Raw genomic sequence first — 15727 nt, 5'->3', positions numbered from 1 at the left:
CATGCCAAGCCCTGTCGTTGACGATATTCCTAGGGTGTCGATCTCGTCGGGACTGCCGCTTGGAGATCGACGTGCAACCACGTCAATCAAGCATGAAAATGTCTTCGTGTTCTTTTCAATGGTCGGTCGTGTTGCATGTGCTGGTGGATCAATGGCGTGCACAGCCATCCCGCGATCTGGATGTCATATGTCAACTAGATTAGATACGCCGCCATTGCAGCAGCATGATCATGGCCCATAATTCCGCAGATAGTCGCAGCGCAGTGGAGAGTATTTTTGGGATGCCCAGACTATGCCATAGGGACAGAGTGACAGTTGAAGAGATGAGTGAAAAGTGTTGGATGTAAAGAAAAGAAAAGGAAAAAAAGAATTCTCCTGCCGCTCACTCATGTCTCGGAGGGGTCGGCTACCGGTGCCTGCCCTGATGGGGGCCCGTTGAGCCCAAACGGCGGGTAGCGGGGCTAACCTATCGCTGTGCCACGGGCGGCTGGGGGTTCGTCCCAAGTGCGCCGGCCCGGCCTGCAGGGGCCGCTCTCTGGCGTCATCTCGCACTCAATGAGACGAGGGCCGAGCTTTAGATGCTCCACCTCAAGCAAAAACGCCCGGCCAGTTGCCAACTCTACGTCAAAAACCGTTACACTAAACCCTCACTAACCTTGGCCATTTCAACGACTCTCCTCCTTTGTGGCCCTCGCTGCCCGCTCCACATGCTGCACACATGCTGCACCTGCATCCTTTTTTCTTCTCTCGAGAACTGCCGTTCAATCCGGGCCTTGCCCGGTCTTGCTGCAGGGCACAGACCTCGACCGACCGTCATACCTCGGCCAATGGATCCGGATGAACTGCCCGTTGAGGACTGTCCGCTCTCTCATCTTGAATCTGACAAGACTGAACCATCATCCATGACGACATGTTCAATCCCGTGTGGCGTTGATTCATAGCTCCACCTATCCCAGACTCTGAGAGAGACAACTGACCTTCGGGATCAAGAGTTACCGTGTCTCATGAAGTCTCTCTGTCGACAAGAACTGCGATATGACGATGCATCGGAGGACAACTTGTGGCGGTGTGCCTTCCATGGCTAAAGATGCCGCTTTCGTCTACAGGTACCTCTCTCTATTGTGTGGTTTCCCGCGAAATGTCTTCCTGGTCTAACTTCTGTCCGTTCTCGGCAAAACTTCGAGCATAGCATTCATTTCCCAGGCGCTCTCCTTCACCACTGAGAGCGTGCCCAAAGTCGAAACATTTTTGCTGAGCCTCACCAACTCCATGTCCCATGACTTGCCGATATGAGATTGCCCTCATGCGTTGGTTCAGTTCGGGCTGTCAGTCGGCTTATCGACACGGCCCCCATTGTGAGCATGGCACCACGGCCCTCGTATGGGGCCACCGTGTTGTTGATGGAGACAGGTCCCATCTCCACTCGGGAACCCCTTTCCATCTCCATACGGCAACTACTTCGCCCATACAACCTCACGAGTGTAGTGCTCAGTGCTTCCGCACGTATTCGTCCGCATAGTTGCGCCGATGAATATCATCTCCTCGCCATATGTTGGCGCCTGCCAGTGTGGGCCCATCTCCGCATGGTGAGCGCTTCTCAGCCAGTCACTGATGGCTTCAATACCCCTTTTCAGACATGATAGCCACACCCTCATGGATGGCGAGACGCCTTGCAACTGCCAATCTTGTTCGAGGGTGGACCTAAGCCTTGTCTGATTTCCCTATCTGTTGGCACCACGGTTGACTATCCGGACCGCTGCCTGCCTAATTTGTACGCTTCACGATCTACATCTACACGGTCGTCCCCATCTGGTAGATACAGGGCTCGGAGGGCAGCCCGGCGTTCAGTCTTAATATTGAGCTGTCTACTATAGCCTCATTTCGCCTACCTGCGGCATGCGGCCTGGATTGGGTCGACTCACAAGGTGGCCGAGGTGTATGCAAACTCCTCAAACCAACCGCTATGACAGACACGTGATCCTTCCCTTTGAGATAGCTGAAGACGAGGCGGGCGAAAGCCTAGGCATATGTTTATCACGCCAGGAACTCTTGCTGACTTTGGTTAGGCACATGTGGAAATCGACGGTACATGCTACATCTAACGGAACTACAGTCACACAGAGAAGGCTCATCAGCCAACATACGCATTACTTACCCCTACCCTTGCCTTTTCCGTCCCGTGCTTCTGGGCAAGTGTTCCTCAGCCTGCGCTACTTGTAGCCTCTGTGGGAAACAGAATTTTCGAGTGGTTTCTGCAGTGGCGGTTTCTCCTAGTCTTTTGGATAGACCGGTAGCGGTGCAGATAGTCTGGCATTGCCGAAGGTGGAGGGTAGCAGAAGCGGAGCGCTACCTCTCCAGCGGGTTTCTTGGCCGCAAAAATGGTCTCTGTGCAACATCAATATGGTTATGTCAGAGATTTGTATCGGACTGTATCTCCCACTTGCCCCATAGGCGTAGTGAAGATCAGATCAAGCTTGCGTCACCCTAATCACGCCAGGGTGCCAATGAATGCGACACAAATGACAGAATAAGGAAAAGGTGGCCGCGCAAAAAAACACTCAGGTTTTCTGGGTAAGTATCTCGGGGGTTGGGTAGGGTAAAAAGACTCTCACAAGGCCCAACCAGCTGCTGTATTCAACCAGCAGCGCACCGACATGGGCGCGGCGTGCGTCAACCAGTATTGTTCCTTCCCGGCAAGATGCAGTGACCGGCTCCAGTCGCTGTTTTCGGGGCGCATTCCCGGTTCTTCTTGTACTGGCGCGCGGAGTGCGATCCGACAGAACCTGCGGCGAAGAAGCCCAATCAGACACATTTCCATCCAGACATAGCAGGGAGAGCAAATCGGGTTGATGGGGCTAAAGCCAGCCCTATGTCAAATTGCCGGGTCGATAGGGGTTTGATCCGTCGGGAATACACAGAGAGCTCGATCGCCATCTGAACTCTTGACAATTTTTTTGTCTTTTGGTTTCAAGTTGACGTAGGACATCACAGCGACTCATATGGGTATAGCGACTGTTGACGCGGCCTGCCGTCAATCATATATTATTTTAGTTCTCTTTTGCCCCTTTAAGCACTGAATAACAACTGGTTGTGGCCCATGTCTTGACCCGCAGAACATCTGATATATTATTATTACCCATCAAAAGGTACCTGCATCGCCGATTTGTGGTTCCGACGACCTTTACAATCACACTAGTCAGCCACTCAAAACAAAGCTCTGATATTTAACAGGTTTAAGTCATGATCTTGGATGATTTGCCCTTCCCGCAAACACATAGCGATCCAAAAAATGCAAGGCAATTAGAGAGAACATGAATTTAAAAGGATTTTGGGTCGTGGTGGATAGTACCTAATTAATGGCCAGCTAGTGAATAAGACGTGTTATTAGGTAATCCGGTCCCAAGTGAGATGTTGGGGGCGCGCAAGTAGGTGACACCAACCGCCACGCCGGGAAGCTGCCAACTGCAACCGAACGGTCAACCGCCGAAAAAAAAAAAAAAATTATTCAAGCAGCAGACGGCCATAAGATATCCTGCAGATGTCCGGCCAACAAATTCGGCAACAAATGGACCAGGACCCGGACTCGGTGTTGCTGCGGAGCGGCCCAGTCATTGACGCTACCGGCCTTCTCCTGTTGATTTCCACCATTACCGTTTTCCTCTTGCCTCTGTTCATCTACTTTCCCCCCGTACCCCCATCACAGCGCGATGCACTGCTTGAAACACATTCGCCCATCGGTGTGAAGCACAGCAAAAGCAAGAAGAAGACTACTACAACCTCACCATCAAAAATCACCATCGACCAGCTATGGATCTACCCAGTCAAGTCATGCAAAGGCATCCAACTCACCTCGAGCAAGGTGCTCCCCTACGGCCTGGAGTTTGACCGCCTCTACACCTTTGCTCAACTCAAATCCCCTTTTCCTCTCAGCACCAACCCATCGTCAGCAGAAGACAAGCTCCAGCCTCAAGAAAGCTGGGAATTCATCACCCAGCGGCAGTTTCCCCTCCTAGCCACCCTCACCGTGGAGCTTTTCAGCCCGGACCCGGTCAAAGCCCGGGGTAAACCGCTCTACTCGGATGCCAGCATCAAAGACTCCTTTCTCCTCATCAGCTTCCCCTGGCAAGAGCCAGGCCTCCGCGGGGTCGTCAGCTGGGTGGCCGCCAAGCTCGCACGGGGCCGCGGTGCGGTCCCGCAGAAGCAGCTTGTCCTCCCGGTGAGTTTCCCGTCGCAAGACGAGATTGAGTCCCAAGGGTACGAGAGGGAAGAGGTCAGGATCTGGAAGGACGTGGTGTCGGCACTGAACATGGAAAAGGACCTACCTCGGGAGTTGGCGCTGTACCTGGGGGTGAGCAACAGGCTCGGGCTTTTTCGAGTCGACCCGGGCCGATTGAGAGAGGTGCATAGGTGTGCGCCGGGGAGGGAGGAGGCGGGTTACCAGCCTGTGACTGGATTTCAGGATGCTGTAAGCTTTTGTTTTTTTTATCTCTCATATTTTTTTATTTTTTTACTGTCTGCACACCCCCCTCCCTCCCCTCCTTTCGGCATTTTTTGGCTTGTGAATGAAGAGCGTGGTTCGATTTACCGTCCTACCCACAGACTTTTGGTGATGAAACACACCCCCATTCACTCGCGCAAATCAACTAAGAAAGAGGGGCTGACGATGGGTGTGACTTTTTTGTGTTGTTTTCTAACACGGGCATTTGCGGCAGTATCCACTACATCTCCTTAACCTCTCCAGCATCCGCGACTTCAGCGTGAAGATCACTAAAGACGAGAATCTCGAACAAGACTTGGACGCGCGGAGGTTTCGCGCCAACATCATTGGTATGTTTCGATACTTTTATTCTCCTTTTTTGGTGTTGTTATCATCAAGACTGTTGTTTCGAGTCCCCTGGACCCTGTTGGTTTGTTTCACGGAAGCACGGAAAGCGGGGAGTTTTTCTGGGCTGGGGGGGAGAGTTTTGACAATGGGCTGAAGTGGACTCGGGACGACGAGACTCTTTCCTTTTTTTTCTTTCCCCCCTGCTACTGTACCTTTTCTTCCCCGCGGTGTTGTCTCTTGAGCCGCTCGCTACTCCACACACACACCCTTTTTCTCTTTGTGTTATTTTTTTTTTTGCGGCGTTTACTGTTCCCCCTCCCCTGTAAGCGTGGCCCCACAACCACTGACACCCCCAATTTCTTTCTTAGTCGACGGTCCCGAGGAAAACAACCCCCCTTATGATGAGGAGACGTGGAAAAAGGTTGGTTTTAAGATGAGTAATGATGCTGAGGGGGGGAAGAGCAAGCCTGCTGCTGCGACTTTTCATGTGTCGTGCCGGACGGTGAGGTGCAAGATGCCGAATGTGAATCAAGATAGTGGGTTTAGGCATCCGGTTGAGCCGGATAGGAGCTTGAGGAAGCTGAGGGATGTGGATGAGGGGGCGAGGCTGAAGGGGTGTTTGGGGATGCAGTTGACGCCCTTGTTTGATGGGGAGGAGAAGTTGGAGAGCTGGGTTGAGGTTGGAATGAGTGTGGAGGTGGGAGAGAGGGGCGGGCATAGGTATATTAATCAGTAAGAGAGCCTGGGCACTGATTGAGATGAGAGGGAGAGTGGGTGATGATAGAGAGAGTCAGTTGGGGAGGATGGTTTGAGAGGCGGCGGATAAGATATATAGAACCATAAGGCGATCTGGATATTGGCAAGAAAAGGGGATAGATGGGGACAGAGAGACAAAAGTTCCTTGTATATACAGAGTAGATTTTGTGTAATAATATAAGACAATCAGTTCACAGACAAAGCCGCTTTGCCTCTGCCAACTTCCACCCAAAGACAGCTGACATTTGTCAGTCGGTTACATCACGTTGTTTACCTACATAAACCCAACACATACATGCTGCAGACGGGAGTTCAGACGAAGGAATATAGCCTGTCCTATGATTATTTGCAGTCAACAACGTAGACACACCAACGAAATGACAACCAAGACAAAATACAATGTATCCCACTAAACACAGCCACGGCCAAACTCACACATACTATAATATCGTGTACAACTTGACAAGTCATTCATCATATCTACCACTCCCATCCGTATATCAACAAACAGAAAACCAAACAAACAAAAAGCAACCCATCCATCCCTTTGTAACCAGCCATCCATGCTTTCCCCCCCCCCTCCCAAACTCCAAACACCCATCCCATCCTCATTCATAAACACACTTCTCACCTCAAATCCGCCGGCGTCAAAGCCTGCACCATACTAGTCCCCTCACTAAACCTCGTCCTAAAAATCCTATTCGCATTCTGAAACATCCCATCCTTCAAGCTCACAACAATAAACTGACTCCCCTTGAACCTCGTCTTGATCAGCCTTCCAATGTTCTGCGTATGCGACAGATCCAACGCGGCGTCAACCTCATCCAAAATATACATCGGCGCCGGCTTAAACTGCAGCAGCGCCATGATCAGACTAAGTGCAATGAGCGATCTAATGTTTCGTCAGCACACATCCCGTTTCTTACCAAAAAGAATACATACCTCTGACCACCCGACAACTCCGTCAGACTCTCCTTCCACACCTTCCCAAGACAAACCTTCACTTCCAACCCATCACTAATCGTCTTCCCTTCTGGCGGGTCTAATTTCGCAAAAGACCCTGGGAGGAGCTCCTCAAAAATGGCCCCAAAGTCCCCATTCACCTTCCTCCACGTCTCCTCCAACGCCCTCTTCTTATAGTCATCCAGACTCACAATCGTCTCCTCAATCTTTCTCTTGTCCCTCATCACCGTCTTCATCATGTGCTTCAGCGCCACCTCCTTCTTCTCCACGCTGTCGATCATGTTCATCACCTTGGGGTTGATCTTCTTCCTCAACCCCTGGCTCCTCTCCCTCAGGTTCCTCTCCGTGGCCTTCAGCTCTGAAATATTAGAATTCTGTCCCCTAAAATCATAGGGCGTGCCGGGACGACCAAACTGATCCTTTGCGTCGGGGATCCACTCGTGTTCCTTTTCCAAGGCTTGGATATGCGCCAGTGCAGACTGTGACTCCTTACCGAATTTCTCAATCTGATGGCCCAACTTCTGAAGCTCAAGCTTCTCCTCGGCAATGCGCGAGGTCTTGGAGCGGGTGGCCTGTTCAAGAGACTTGAGCTCCGAGTCAAACACGGAGAGTTTCCGCCTTTCCGCATCAAGTTCGGACTGGGCTTCGTCATGGGTGGTCTTGATCGTTTCAGCCTTGAAGGCCAGGGCGGTGAGTTCCTCCTGCTGCGAGGCAATAGCCAGATCAATCTCCTGCACTTGCTCCCTGGCGGCGGCCAAGTCAGCAGAGACTTGCTCAGAGTCCAGCTGGGCGTTTTGCAGCTCTTTCTGCAGAGTCTTGAGCGAGGTTTGCATCTTGGCGACCGAAGCACGGAGGCTGTTGACCGTTTTCTGCAGTTCCTCCAATTTACCGTCCTTGTTGTTGTCAAAGTCATTCATATCTTTCTCGATGCGCTTGACGTCAGCCGAGGCCTCCACCTGTCGCTGCATAGCCTCGACAATAGACTCCTTGAGCTGGCCAATCGTCTCCTTCATGTTTTGGACATCCTGGATGATGGACGAAGCAGAGTTTCCGCTGATTTGCTCCTCGGCAAGCTTGATCTCGTGGGACTTGAGGTCGAGCTCCTGCTTGATCTTCTTGGCCTGGTCGAGCTTGGACTTCTCACGGGCGATGTGATCATGAAGCAAGCCCAAGTTGGCTTCGGCTTCCTTGAGCTGTCTGGTGATCTCGTTGAGCTTTTGCAGGGTCACCAAGACACCGCTGGAGTTGGGAGCGCTGCCGCCGGAAAGGGTACCCGAGGGGTCATAGGCATCGCCTTCGAGAGTAATACTGCGCATCCTGACGTTGGGGTCAAAAGTCACCTTCTTGGCAGTCTCGGCATCCGCGCAAATGAGCGTGTTGCCAAAGACGTACTCCATCGCCCTCGAGACCTCCTCGTCATAACCGACAAGAGACAAAGCCAAGTCGACCTTCCCCGGACAGATTTTTTGCGCCGTGGCAACTATCTGAGCAGAGGCCTTGAACGCAGCAATCTTGTTTAGGGGAATGATAGTAACGCGCTTCCGCAACCTACCGCCCTGCAGGAGCTGTGTACCAGTAACCTCAGTATCCACAACAACGTTGTAAAGACGACCGCCAGCGCAAATCTCCAGAGCCGTACCAGCCTGAATGAACTGCTTGTCGAGAGTGAACAGCTGAGCCACCAAACCCTTGACCTTGGAGCGATCAAAGTTTGGCACTGGATCCGCATAGTTGAAGTCGATATTGGCAACCTTGCGCTTCAGAGCATCCGACTCTTGGCGCAGATTGCGAATGGTCTGTTGGAGCTGACTTTCCTGTTTGTACAGCTCGCCTTCTGACCCTGGTTGGAACCCAAGCTTGCCCAGCTCCTTTTCCAGCCTCTGAGCCTGCAGCTTGAGCCCTTCCAACTCGTTCAACAGCCCAGCGTTTGCCTCTTTGGCCTTCTTTGCTCGCGGTTCCTCCTCCTTTATCCGCTTCTCCAAATGCGCAATCTTGATCTTGGCTTGCTCCTGCTCCGTCGTAGCAGCAGTCACCCGGTTCCTCGCATCTTGTAATTGACCCTGATAACCACTCTCCTGGCCTTCCTTGGAAGCAACACCGGTTTGCAGCGTCTGTAGCAGTTCCTCCTTGGATTCCACCTCCCGACTCTGCTTTTCCACCGCCTCCTTCGCTGTGTCGTATTTGGCCTTGGTCTTCTCATACGCCTTGGTCTTTTCCTGCAGTGTCGCCTCCAGCTCGGTAACAGCCTTCTCAGCCTGAATCTTTCTTTCCTCCTCCTCCGCCAGACTGGTCCGCTTCAGGTCGATCACCGTAGCTAGCCGTACAAGCTCGTTCGAGTACTTCTTGACCGCCTCCTCCAGTGCCTGCGCCTTTCCTCCTTTTCTCAACTCCTTATCCCTCTGCGCCTTTACTCTTTCCACATCCTCTTCCAAATGTGAAATCTCGCTCTTCAACCTCTCCGCCGAAGTCTCCAGATCCTTCTGCCGTTGCTTCTTCGCCTCTAGATCCGACCCCGACTGCTTCAGCTTCTCCTGACACACGACATAGTCATGCGCCACCACTATCCTCGTTAACCTCTCGAGATCATTCTGTGTCTGCTGAAAGTCCAAAAACGCCCTCTTCTCCGTCCTCAGCTTCTCCAACTTTGGCTCAATCTCATCCCGCAGCAGCTCTGTAATCTCCTGCAGCTTCAGATCCTTCTTCGCCATCGTCTTGAACGCCTTATCCCTCCTATCCTCAAACATCCTCGTCCCCGCCGCCTCCTCGATCATGGCCAGAATCTCCACCGCCTTCATGTTCAGCACCTTTGTAATCCGACCTTGCATAATCAAGAAGTTGGGGTTGTTGATGTTGAGCTGTACACTCTGAAATAGGTTCTGCACCGTCTGCTGCTGCGCGCGGTGGCCATTGATCAGGTATTTCGTCGTGCCCCCCAGCACGATCTGTCGCGTTACCGAGATGGTGGCGTATTCCTCGAAGCCGATGGGCGATCGCTTCTTGTCTTTGTTGTCGAACACAATGGTGACGCTGGCCTTTGTCACGCCGGCTTGGCCGCGCTTGTAGATGAGATCCTGGAGGTTTTGCGCGCGGACGGTGGAGAGGTGGGTGATGCCGAGGACGAAGCAGATGGCGTCGAGGATGTTGGATTTTCCCGAGCCGTTGAGGCCGGTGATGGAGTTGAAGGATTCGTCCCAGCCCGAGATTACGGTGCGGACGGCGTAGGACTTGAAGCCCTGTTGTTTTGGTGATGCGACAACTGGTTAGCGGTGCCCAATGTTGGAGAGCAACGACAAGCAAGAGAAAGCCTGGGCGGTGAAACTCACATCGATAATTAGTTCCGTCACCCTCATGGTGGCGTTGATTTGTATGCAGAAATCCCCGGTGCCCGCTGTTGATGGTCAGGTAGTGTCGGGGAGGAGAAAAGGTCGTCGTTGTCGCAAATCGAGAGTTCGTCAAATCAGGTCACGCCGCGGTCGCTCCGCAAAAACACAAGAATATTTGTTTACTTTCCTCAGGGCGTCGCCCCGCACTTGCAACTGTCAGCTTCCAAACTCAACCCCACCCATCTGAGGGGATGGTGGTCAGTGCGTAGAATCTTGGCGTGTTCTATGGAGGATGCAGTTATCCGGGACTTGCGTCCTTGTTTTGATAATGGATAAGTGCATGTTGCTGGCCGATGATTTGGGCGCCTGATAGAAGGATATTTGAGAGATACTGTCGTAGGGTAGGAGAGACTATGGATTTGCCGGCAGTAGAGTAGTCCATCGCAATATCAACATAATTTGGATTCTCCTCATAAACAAGATTGGCTGAAACGTGTGTGGACCTGCTCGGTGGATGGTGGGCATGAATAAGAAGAGCAAGCGTGAGGCTTGAGGAGAAGAGCTTTGTCGACCTGACATGATAGAGGACAAACATGTTTCCTTGTGGCTATGGAGCTTCTTTTCAAAGATATCAGGGACTGAAAAGTAGCCGGAGGGAAGAGAGATCGCAGTCGTGTAAGTCATGCCCCGGTAGAGGTGAGGTCCAAGGCACTTTGATGCCGTTGGGTGATCCTTGGCACTGATTGGCCACTCTGGTCAAACGAACGGCTTCGCAGGGGTGGCCCCGGCGCAGTGGCTAGGAACGCTGGAACGCAGTGGTCCGAGGGGGGAACCTGGCGACGCAACCCATCACCTCCCACCGCAGCATCTCTCCGTCTCTCACAGCAACGAAGAGAAGCCTTGCTGCTGAATGTGCGCGAACAGGAACTCTCCCTTGTACCGGCCGAGATATTTCTCCATGCGCCACCGTCTTTCTCACGATCTCTTCACCAAATGCATTCGCTACCAGGCCACGGCGTAATCAATTAATTGAAACTTAGCGGGTTTGCTTTTGGGCCTTCGGCGTCACAGATCAAGGACAGGTCGCTGCAATTCCAACCACCGCCTAAACAACATCGTCTCCCAACGTCCTGCAGTCGTCCGTTGAGCTGATACGACTGTATTCACCTTTCGCCGCAACTCAATGGTTCCACAGTTCCAGTCATAATTCCATGCCCTATCTCTTATACCGTCATCGCGGCGCATCGTCGAGGTTAGCAGCAGCAGCGGCTTCACCGGAGCGATACCCGATGCAATGAACCCCTCGCAGCGGGCCTCTTCGAGCACACTCCTGCCCTCCGCCTCCCGGGATTCCGACTCCAGCTTTATTCGGCCACGAAACCGGCGCCAAGCCAGTTACAAAGACGACCCCGACAACTCTTCCAGTCGGTCTACCAGCCGTGGTGCGACTCCGATTCCCGCCGCACATATTGGCTCAGTAACAGGCAGAAATGATGCAAGAACAGAAGTTGCGCGGAATCGTCCCAACACAAAAGGAAGTTCAGGACAAGGCGCGGGTTTGTTAGGAGGCACTTGGGCGCCAAGCTGGGCCTCGGTCCAGAACCTTGCCACCACATTGATTGCAGGCGGGGAGTCTTTTATCAACGGAGAGTCGCACCGACCACAAACAAACGGGAACAGGGCAAAGGGGGGGCAAGGCGGCGGTCAAGGTGATGCCACAAACACATGGGGCCCCGCGCCGCCGGGTGAGACCAGACCCCGCTCCGACGAGATTGGCACTGGAACATTGGCCAAGAGGGATGCCAGACTGAAAGCGATGAGGACTGCTAGTATTCTTGAAAGCCACGAAGGTGTGAATGGGGGTTTGGATTTTGGTAGAAAGTTCAAGAAGAAGGGGTCAGATGAGGATTTGGGCAGGACGGTATTGAATGACGAAACGGAGGAACACTTGGTTTACATTCACCATGTTCAACCAACAGACACGTATGCCGGGGTGGTACTGAAATACAGATGTCGAGAGGATGCTTTTCGAAAGGCCAACGGCCTCTGGTCAAGAGATGGAATCCAGGTCAGGAAATATTTGATGATGCCGGTGGATGCGTGTGAGGTCAGGGGCAAGACTTGTGAAGCACCAGTCGACCCAGCAGCGAAGGTTGACCTGTTGGCACGAACACCAGACACAACAGATCCATGGGGGCAGCCAACCAATGGAGGCGACTTTTTCTCGAATCCAGGAAATAGTAACCAGCTGGAGCAACAATCACAGTCAGGCGACAACGACCGCCCATGGACCCATGTACGGTGGGTATCAATCGATTCCCATCCTCACCCAGTCGAAGTTGCCAGAGTTTCTCGGAGGTCGCTTGGGTACTTTCCTCCTCGCAGGAAAAAAAGCACTCACACCATGTCATCTTTGTCAACTCCTCGAGCTTCAGTTGATGCCCCCAACACCAGTGTTTCTGAGCCAAATATTGGAAGCCCAAAAAGTCCCTCTTCTCGGCGCCCTTCGCTGTTGTCCACCCGTTCTCCGATTGCATCCTCTCATGGAAACCTACCCACCCGATCAAACTTGATAGCTGCCACCAGCGATAACGATCCCCGACCGGCATGGATGCGCCGTCCAGGAGGTGTAGGCTCGCTCGGCAGAAATGTGCGAGCCCCTGGGCCACAAAAAGACCCTCTCAACGATTGGGCTAAGAAGAATGTTCCCGGATTCAACTTTGACTCTTTGCCTTCCATGTCGGCCATGGGCATGGACAGGGCTCGGTTTGGCTTCACCAACGATGCTAATGCGCCGGTTACCATTGCGGAGAGCCCGTTTGGAGAGGGCCAGGACACCTCCGCCATGAGCAGACAAGGGACAGGTCTCGATAAGGCGGCTCTTGCTGTGGAAACCTGGCTGAGAGGCGCTATCGAGAAGGGTGTCGAACTTGCAAAATCGGGGAACGTCACGCCTATTCTGGGACCGAGGCGGGTGAGCGGGATGTATGGAGGGAGTAACGGACAGGGTGATCTGATAGAATTGGAGAACACTGGAAGTGATGATGACGGGAGAGGGTGGCATGACCCGAATTTTGGGGGGACTCTGGGCAGTCCGGCTGTTGCTGGCCCATCAGGGAGGAGTTTTGGAGAGGCAGCTGCACTGAGGGGGAGGGGAGGGAGTAAGAAGGCTGATTAGGATCTCTGTAGCTCAGGAAGTGGGGTTTGAATTTGGCAAGTGGTGCATTGCGCAGGTTGAGCCCTTCATTGCGGATTGCTGGTTTTTGTTTTCTGTTCTTTTGAATGCTTGTTTAGGGTATATAGCAAGAATTGGCGCAGCGTGTTGGATTTACTGGATCAAAATAGGTTTTTTTGGATCATTCTCTTTTCTCTCTGACAAGTGCTTGGATCTAGGTTGACCATCAGGGTTCATTCAGGGGGTCGCATTTCCAACAGCCAGCTTCCCTGCGCATGCCTGGATTAGCTAAGTTATTGATAAGAACCCTTATCGAGGCGCATCGCGACTGTCCATCATTCACACCACCATTGAGCATCATCAATTTCCCATCGCATTCAATATTCCGACACGACGACAAACCGGTGCACCACGGCGCACCCCTTGCCTTTTATACACAACCTTTCAAATGTCACGATAACCCCCCTCTCAGCCGCAACCATGCCAATCTGCATCGAATGCCGCCACCCAGTGAAAACCCTCTGGCGCGAGGGCGGAACGAGCAACACCTCCTCCACCACCAACAAGCCCTCCGCCTCGGGCGGCCACAACATCCGGCTCACCGTCTGCAAGAACTGCGGGCGGTTCTGCGACAAATACGTCGAGCACGACTTTGTGGTGTTATTCATCGATTTAGTCCTCATAAAACCGCAGGTGTACCGACATTTACTCCACAACACACTGATGAACACCCCCTCCTCCGACCCTTCCGATCCCGACCACCCCAAAAAAGAAGAAGACGCCTTCGCCCCGAGCATCGTCCGGTTGGGGGTTTTGTTACTGCTATTTGACGTTTACCTCACCTGGGCTAGGATCGAAAGGCAGAGCAGTGACACCGAGGGCCTGGCAGAACGCCCCATTGTTACTCAATACGTCTTTTTCCGTCTGTGTCCCCACCAATTCCCCAACAATCAGTCATGCTGATGATGCCGAAAACAGTATTACTCTGCACCCTAACAACCCTCTCCTTCCACCTATCCATCCGCTTCCTCACCTCCTCCCGCTTCTCCCCCCTCCCCTTCCTCGGCATCCTACCCCGGTATCCCCGTCCAAACTCTGTCTCCACGGCCCTTCTCGTCTCTTCTTCTACGAAGCTCTTCCCTATTCTGATGGTCATATGGGAATATGACGTTCCCGCCGCGGCCAGGTCGCTGGGATGGGCGGTGGTGGCTAATAATGTTGAGGCGTTGAAGATATTGCTCGACTGCAGCTACGGCGTTGCCGCGTTCTTGGCCATGGCAGGGGCGCTAAGCAGATGGGCGATGGGGAGGGTGGTGCTGTGGGCTGCCGGGTTAGAAGGGGTGGATTCTTGGACGGCAGGGACGGAAGGGGGCCAGATAATGGGAGGTGATGGACGGGGGTTAGGGGAGTTGGGGGTGCTATTGGGGTATCTAAAAGATTGGGCGGGGAGGTTGGCTGTGGGATAAAGGGGGAGTGTTTTTTGGTAAAGTAATAAAGCGTTGACTTTTGGGTATTTATCACATGAATTGATGGAAAAGACGTGTGCCCAATGTTCATGATATTAAGCCTCCGAAGGGCTTGCCCGCTTACGAAATGTACAAATTCCAGCCGTCATTCTTCCCAAAAGCCTCCATTATCAAGGCTTGATTCATTCCCGTCCCCCCTGGTTCGTCCTATAACCGCCGCCCAAAAAGCAAAAGAAAACAAATAAACGCCAGCCCCAAAAAAAGAATCTGTTTATGAATGCCGTGCCGTGGGTATTCGTACAACAATGCCAATAACCTCCCCCTTCTTCTTCTTCGTCATCATCGTCCTATTGCTCGCCGCCTATAGTTCTAGCCTCGTGTTGAGGCTTGCATCTATTTGGTAGGTGCCATCTCGTTGTAGCTTTTGGTTGTGTGGTCTAATGGTGGACAAACTCCTTGCGAATGTCGGACCGTCTCGGCTCGATGAGGGGGTGAAGCTGGGCGAGGAAGGTGATGGCCCACATGAGGTAGCAGCTGACGAAGGCGAGGATGAGGGAGGAGCGCCAGAGGCTGTGGGGGAGAGAAGGTTAGTTGGAGGTTGGGAGGGTGGGGGGTGAGGAGGGGGAAGACGTACACTTGGTTTTCACCCTTGGGGGCAAAGACCCAGGCGGCGGTGCACATTGCGAGAATGATGGCTAGGCCGATGAAGATGCTCCATCTGTTTGGGGGTGGTGGTTAGCTATTTGCGCAATAACATTGTTGTTGTGGGTGGTTTGGGGGTAAATGTTGGGGGTGGGAAGGGACTTACCCGTTGGCCATGGTGAATGTTTGGTTTCGTTGACGGGGAGGAGGGGTGCTGGTGCTGCGCGATTTGGAAGGGTAGGTAAGGGTGGTGTTTCAATTGGAAGTGGAATTTGTTGATCGAATGGCGATGATGGTCGTTTCGGGGGTGGTATTAATCGTTGATGTTCCTGACGACGACAACAGGTTCGATGGTGTTGCGGCGGCTGGTTGGAGGTTGGCTGGATGATGCTGGAGCTTCAAGGCGCAGCCAGCATGCAACAAGGCAAGCTTGGACCAGGGTTCTGGGTGCAGGGTGCTGCTTATATAATGAAGATGTCAAGACCGCTGTAGGTCGTGAAATATTACGCTGAGTGTGCAATTACGGTTTTATCTTTCATCTTGTTACCATACACTCGGTACTTTCCTCTCTTTCAGC

At 52.8% G+C, this 15727-nt stretch overlaps 5 protein-coding genes across 5 annotated transcripts; 3 read left to right on the top strand and 2 right to left on the bottom strand.

The window, feature by feature from the left end:
• Window positions 1–3454: 3454 nt before the first annotated feature.
• Window positions 3455–5783, top strand: QC761_603570 (uncharacterized protein). Its single transcript, XM_062880805.1, has 3 exons — window positions 3455–4465; window positions 4713–4827; window positions 5194–5783. The coding sequence occupies exons 1-3, from the start codon at window positions 3539–3541 to the stop codon at window positions 5559–5561; spliced, it is 1410 nt and encodes a 469-aa protein (XP_062729335.1). The 5' UTR covers window positions 3455–3538; the 3' UTR covers window positions 5562–5783.
• A 281-nt stretch (window positions 5784–6064) lies between these two features.
• Window positions 6065–10545, bottom strand: SMC2 (Structural maintenance of chromosomes protein 2). The gene is made up of 3 exons (XM_062880806.1): window positions 9868–10545; window positions 6524–9777; window positions 6065–6473 (listed from the first exon to the last, which is right to left on the bottom strand). Exons 1-3 carry the CDS (start codon window positions 9892–9894, stop codon window positions 6209–6211), a joined length of 3546 nt encoding a protein of 1181 aa, XP_062729334.1. The 5' UTR covers window positions 9895–10545; the 3' UTR covers window positions 6065–6208.
• A 616-nt stretch (window positions 10546–11161) lies between these two features.
• On the top strand, window positions 11162–13045 carry QC761_603590 (uncharacterized protein; the record flags this gene model as incomplete). The annotated part of the gene is made up of 1 exon (XM_062880807.1): window positions 11162–13045. The coding sequence occupies one exon, from the start codon at window positions 11162–11164 to the stop codon at window positions 13043–13045; it is 1884 nt and encodes a 627-aa protein (XP_062729333.1).
• A 392-nt stretch (window positions 13046–13437) lies between these two features.
• Window positions 13438–14508, top strand: QC761_603600 (uncharacterized protein; the record flags this gene model as incomplete). The annotated part of the gene is made up of 2 exons (XM_062880809.1): window positions 13438–13964; window positions 14021–14508. The coding sequence occupies exons 1-2, from the start codon at window positions 13523–13525 to the stop codon at window positions 14506–14508; spliced, it is 930 nt and encodes a 309-aa protein (XP_062729332.1). The 5' UTR covers window positions 13438–13522.
• Window positions 14509–14517: 9 nt separating this feature from the next.
• VMA9 (H(+)-transporting V0 sector ATPase subunit e) lies at window positions 14518–15604 on the bottom strand. Its single transcript, XM_062880808.1, has 3 exons — window positions 15317–15604; window positions 15143–15226; window positions 14518–15078 (listed from the first exon to the last, which is right to left on the bottom strand). Exons 1-3 carry the CDS (start codon window positions 15325–15327, stop codon window positions 14946–14948), a joined length of 228 nt encoding a protein of 75 aa, XP_062729331.1. The 5' UTR covers window positions 15328–15604; the 3' UTR covers window positions 14518–14945.
• Between the last annotated feature and the right edge of the window lie 123 nt (window positions 15605–15727).

This window comes from Podospora bellae-mahoneyi, chromosome 6 (assembly GCF_035222275.1).
Source record: "Podospora bellae-mahoneyi strain CBS 112042 chromosome 6, whole genome shotgun sequence".
Taxonomy (NCBI): domain Eukaryota; kingdom Fungi; phylum Ascomycota; class Sordariomycetes; order Sordariales; family Podosporaceae; genus Podospora; species Podospora bellae-mahoneyi.
The sequence above is the reverse complement of the archived record's forward strand: the minus strand, read 5'-3'. Positions and strand labels throughout refer to the sequence as shown.

Bases quoted from the DNA above. Each gene is read 5' to 3' on its own strand.
- QC761_603570 (XM_062880805.1), top strand. From the start codon at position 3,539: ATGTCCGGCCAACAAATTCGGCAACAAATGGACCAGGACCCGGACTCG. The intron at 4,466-4,712 runs GTAAGCTTTTGT...CATTTGCGGCAG, and splicing joins TGACTGGATTTCAGGATGCT to TATCCACTACATCTCCTTAA. The intron at 4,828-5,193 runs GTATGTTTCGAT...TTTCTTTCTTAG, and splicing joins GTTTCGCGCCAACATCATTG to TCGACGGTCCCGAGGAAAAC.
- SMC2 (XM_062880806.1), bottom strand. From the start codon at position 9,894: ATGAGGGTGACGGAACTAATTATCGAT. The intron at 9,778-9,867 runs GTGAGTTTCACC...CCAAAACAACAG, and splicing joins TGACGGAACTAATTATCGAT to GGCTTCAAGTCCTACGCCGT. The intron at 6,474-6,523 runs GTATGTATTCTT...ACGAAACATTAG, and splicing joins GAGTTGTCGGGTGGTCAGAG to ATCGCTCATTGCACTTAGTC.
- VMA9 (XM_062880808.1), bottom strand. The intron at 15,079-15,142 runs GTACGTCTTCCC...TCTCCCCCACAG, and splicing joins CCCAAGGGTGAAAACCAAGT to CCTCTGGCGCTCCTCCCTCA.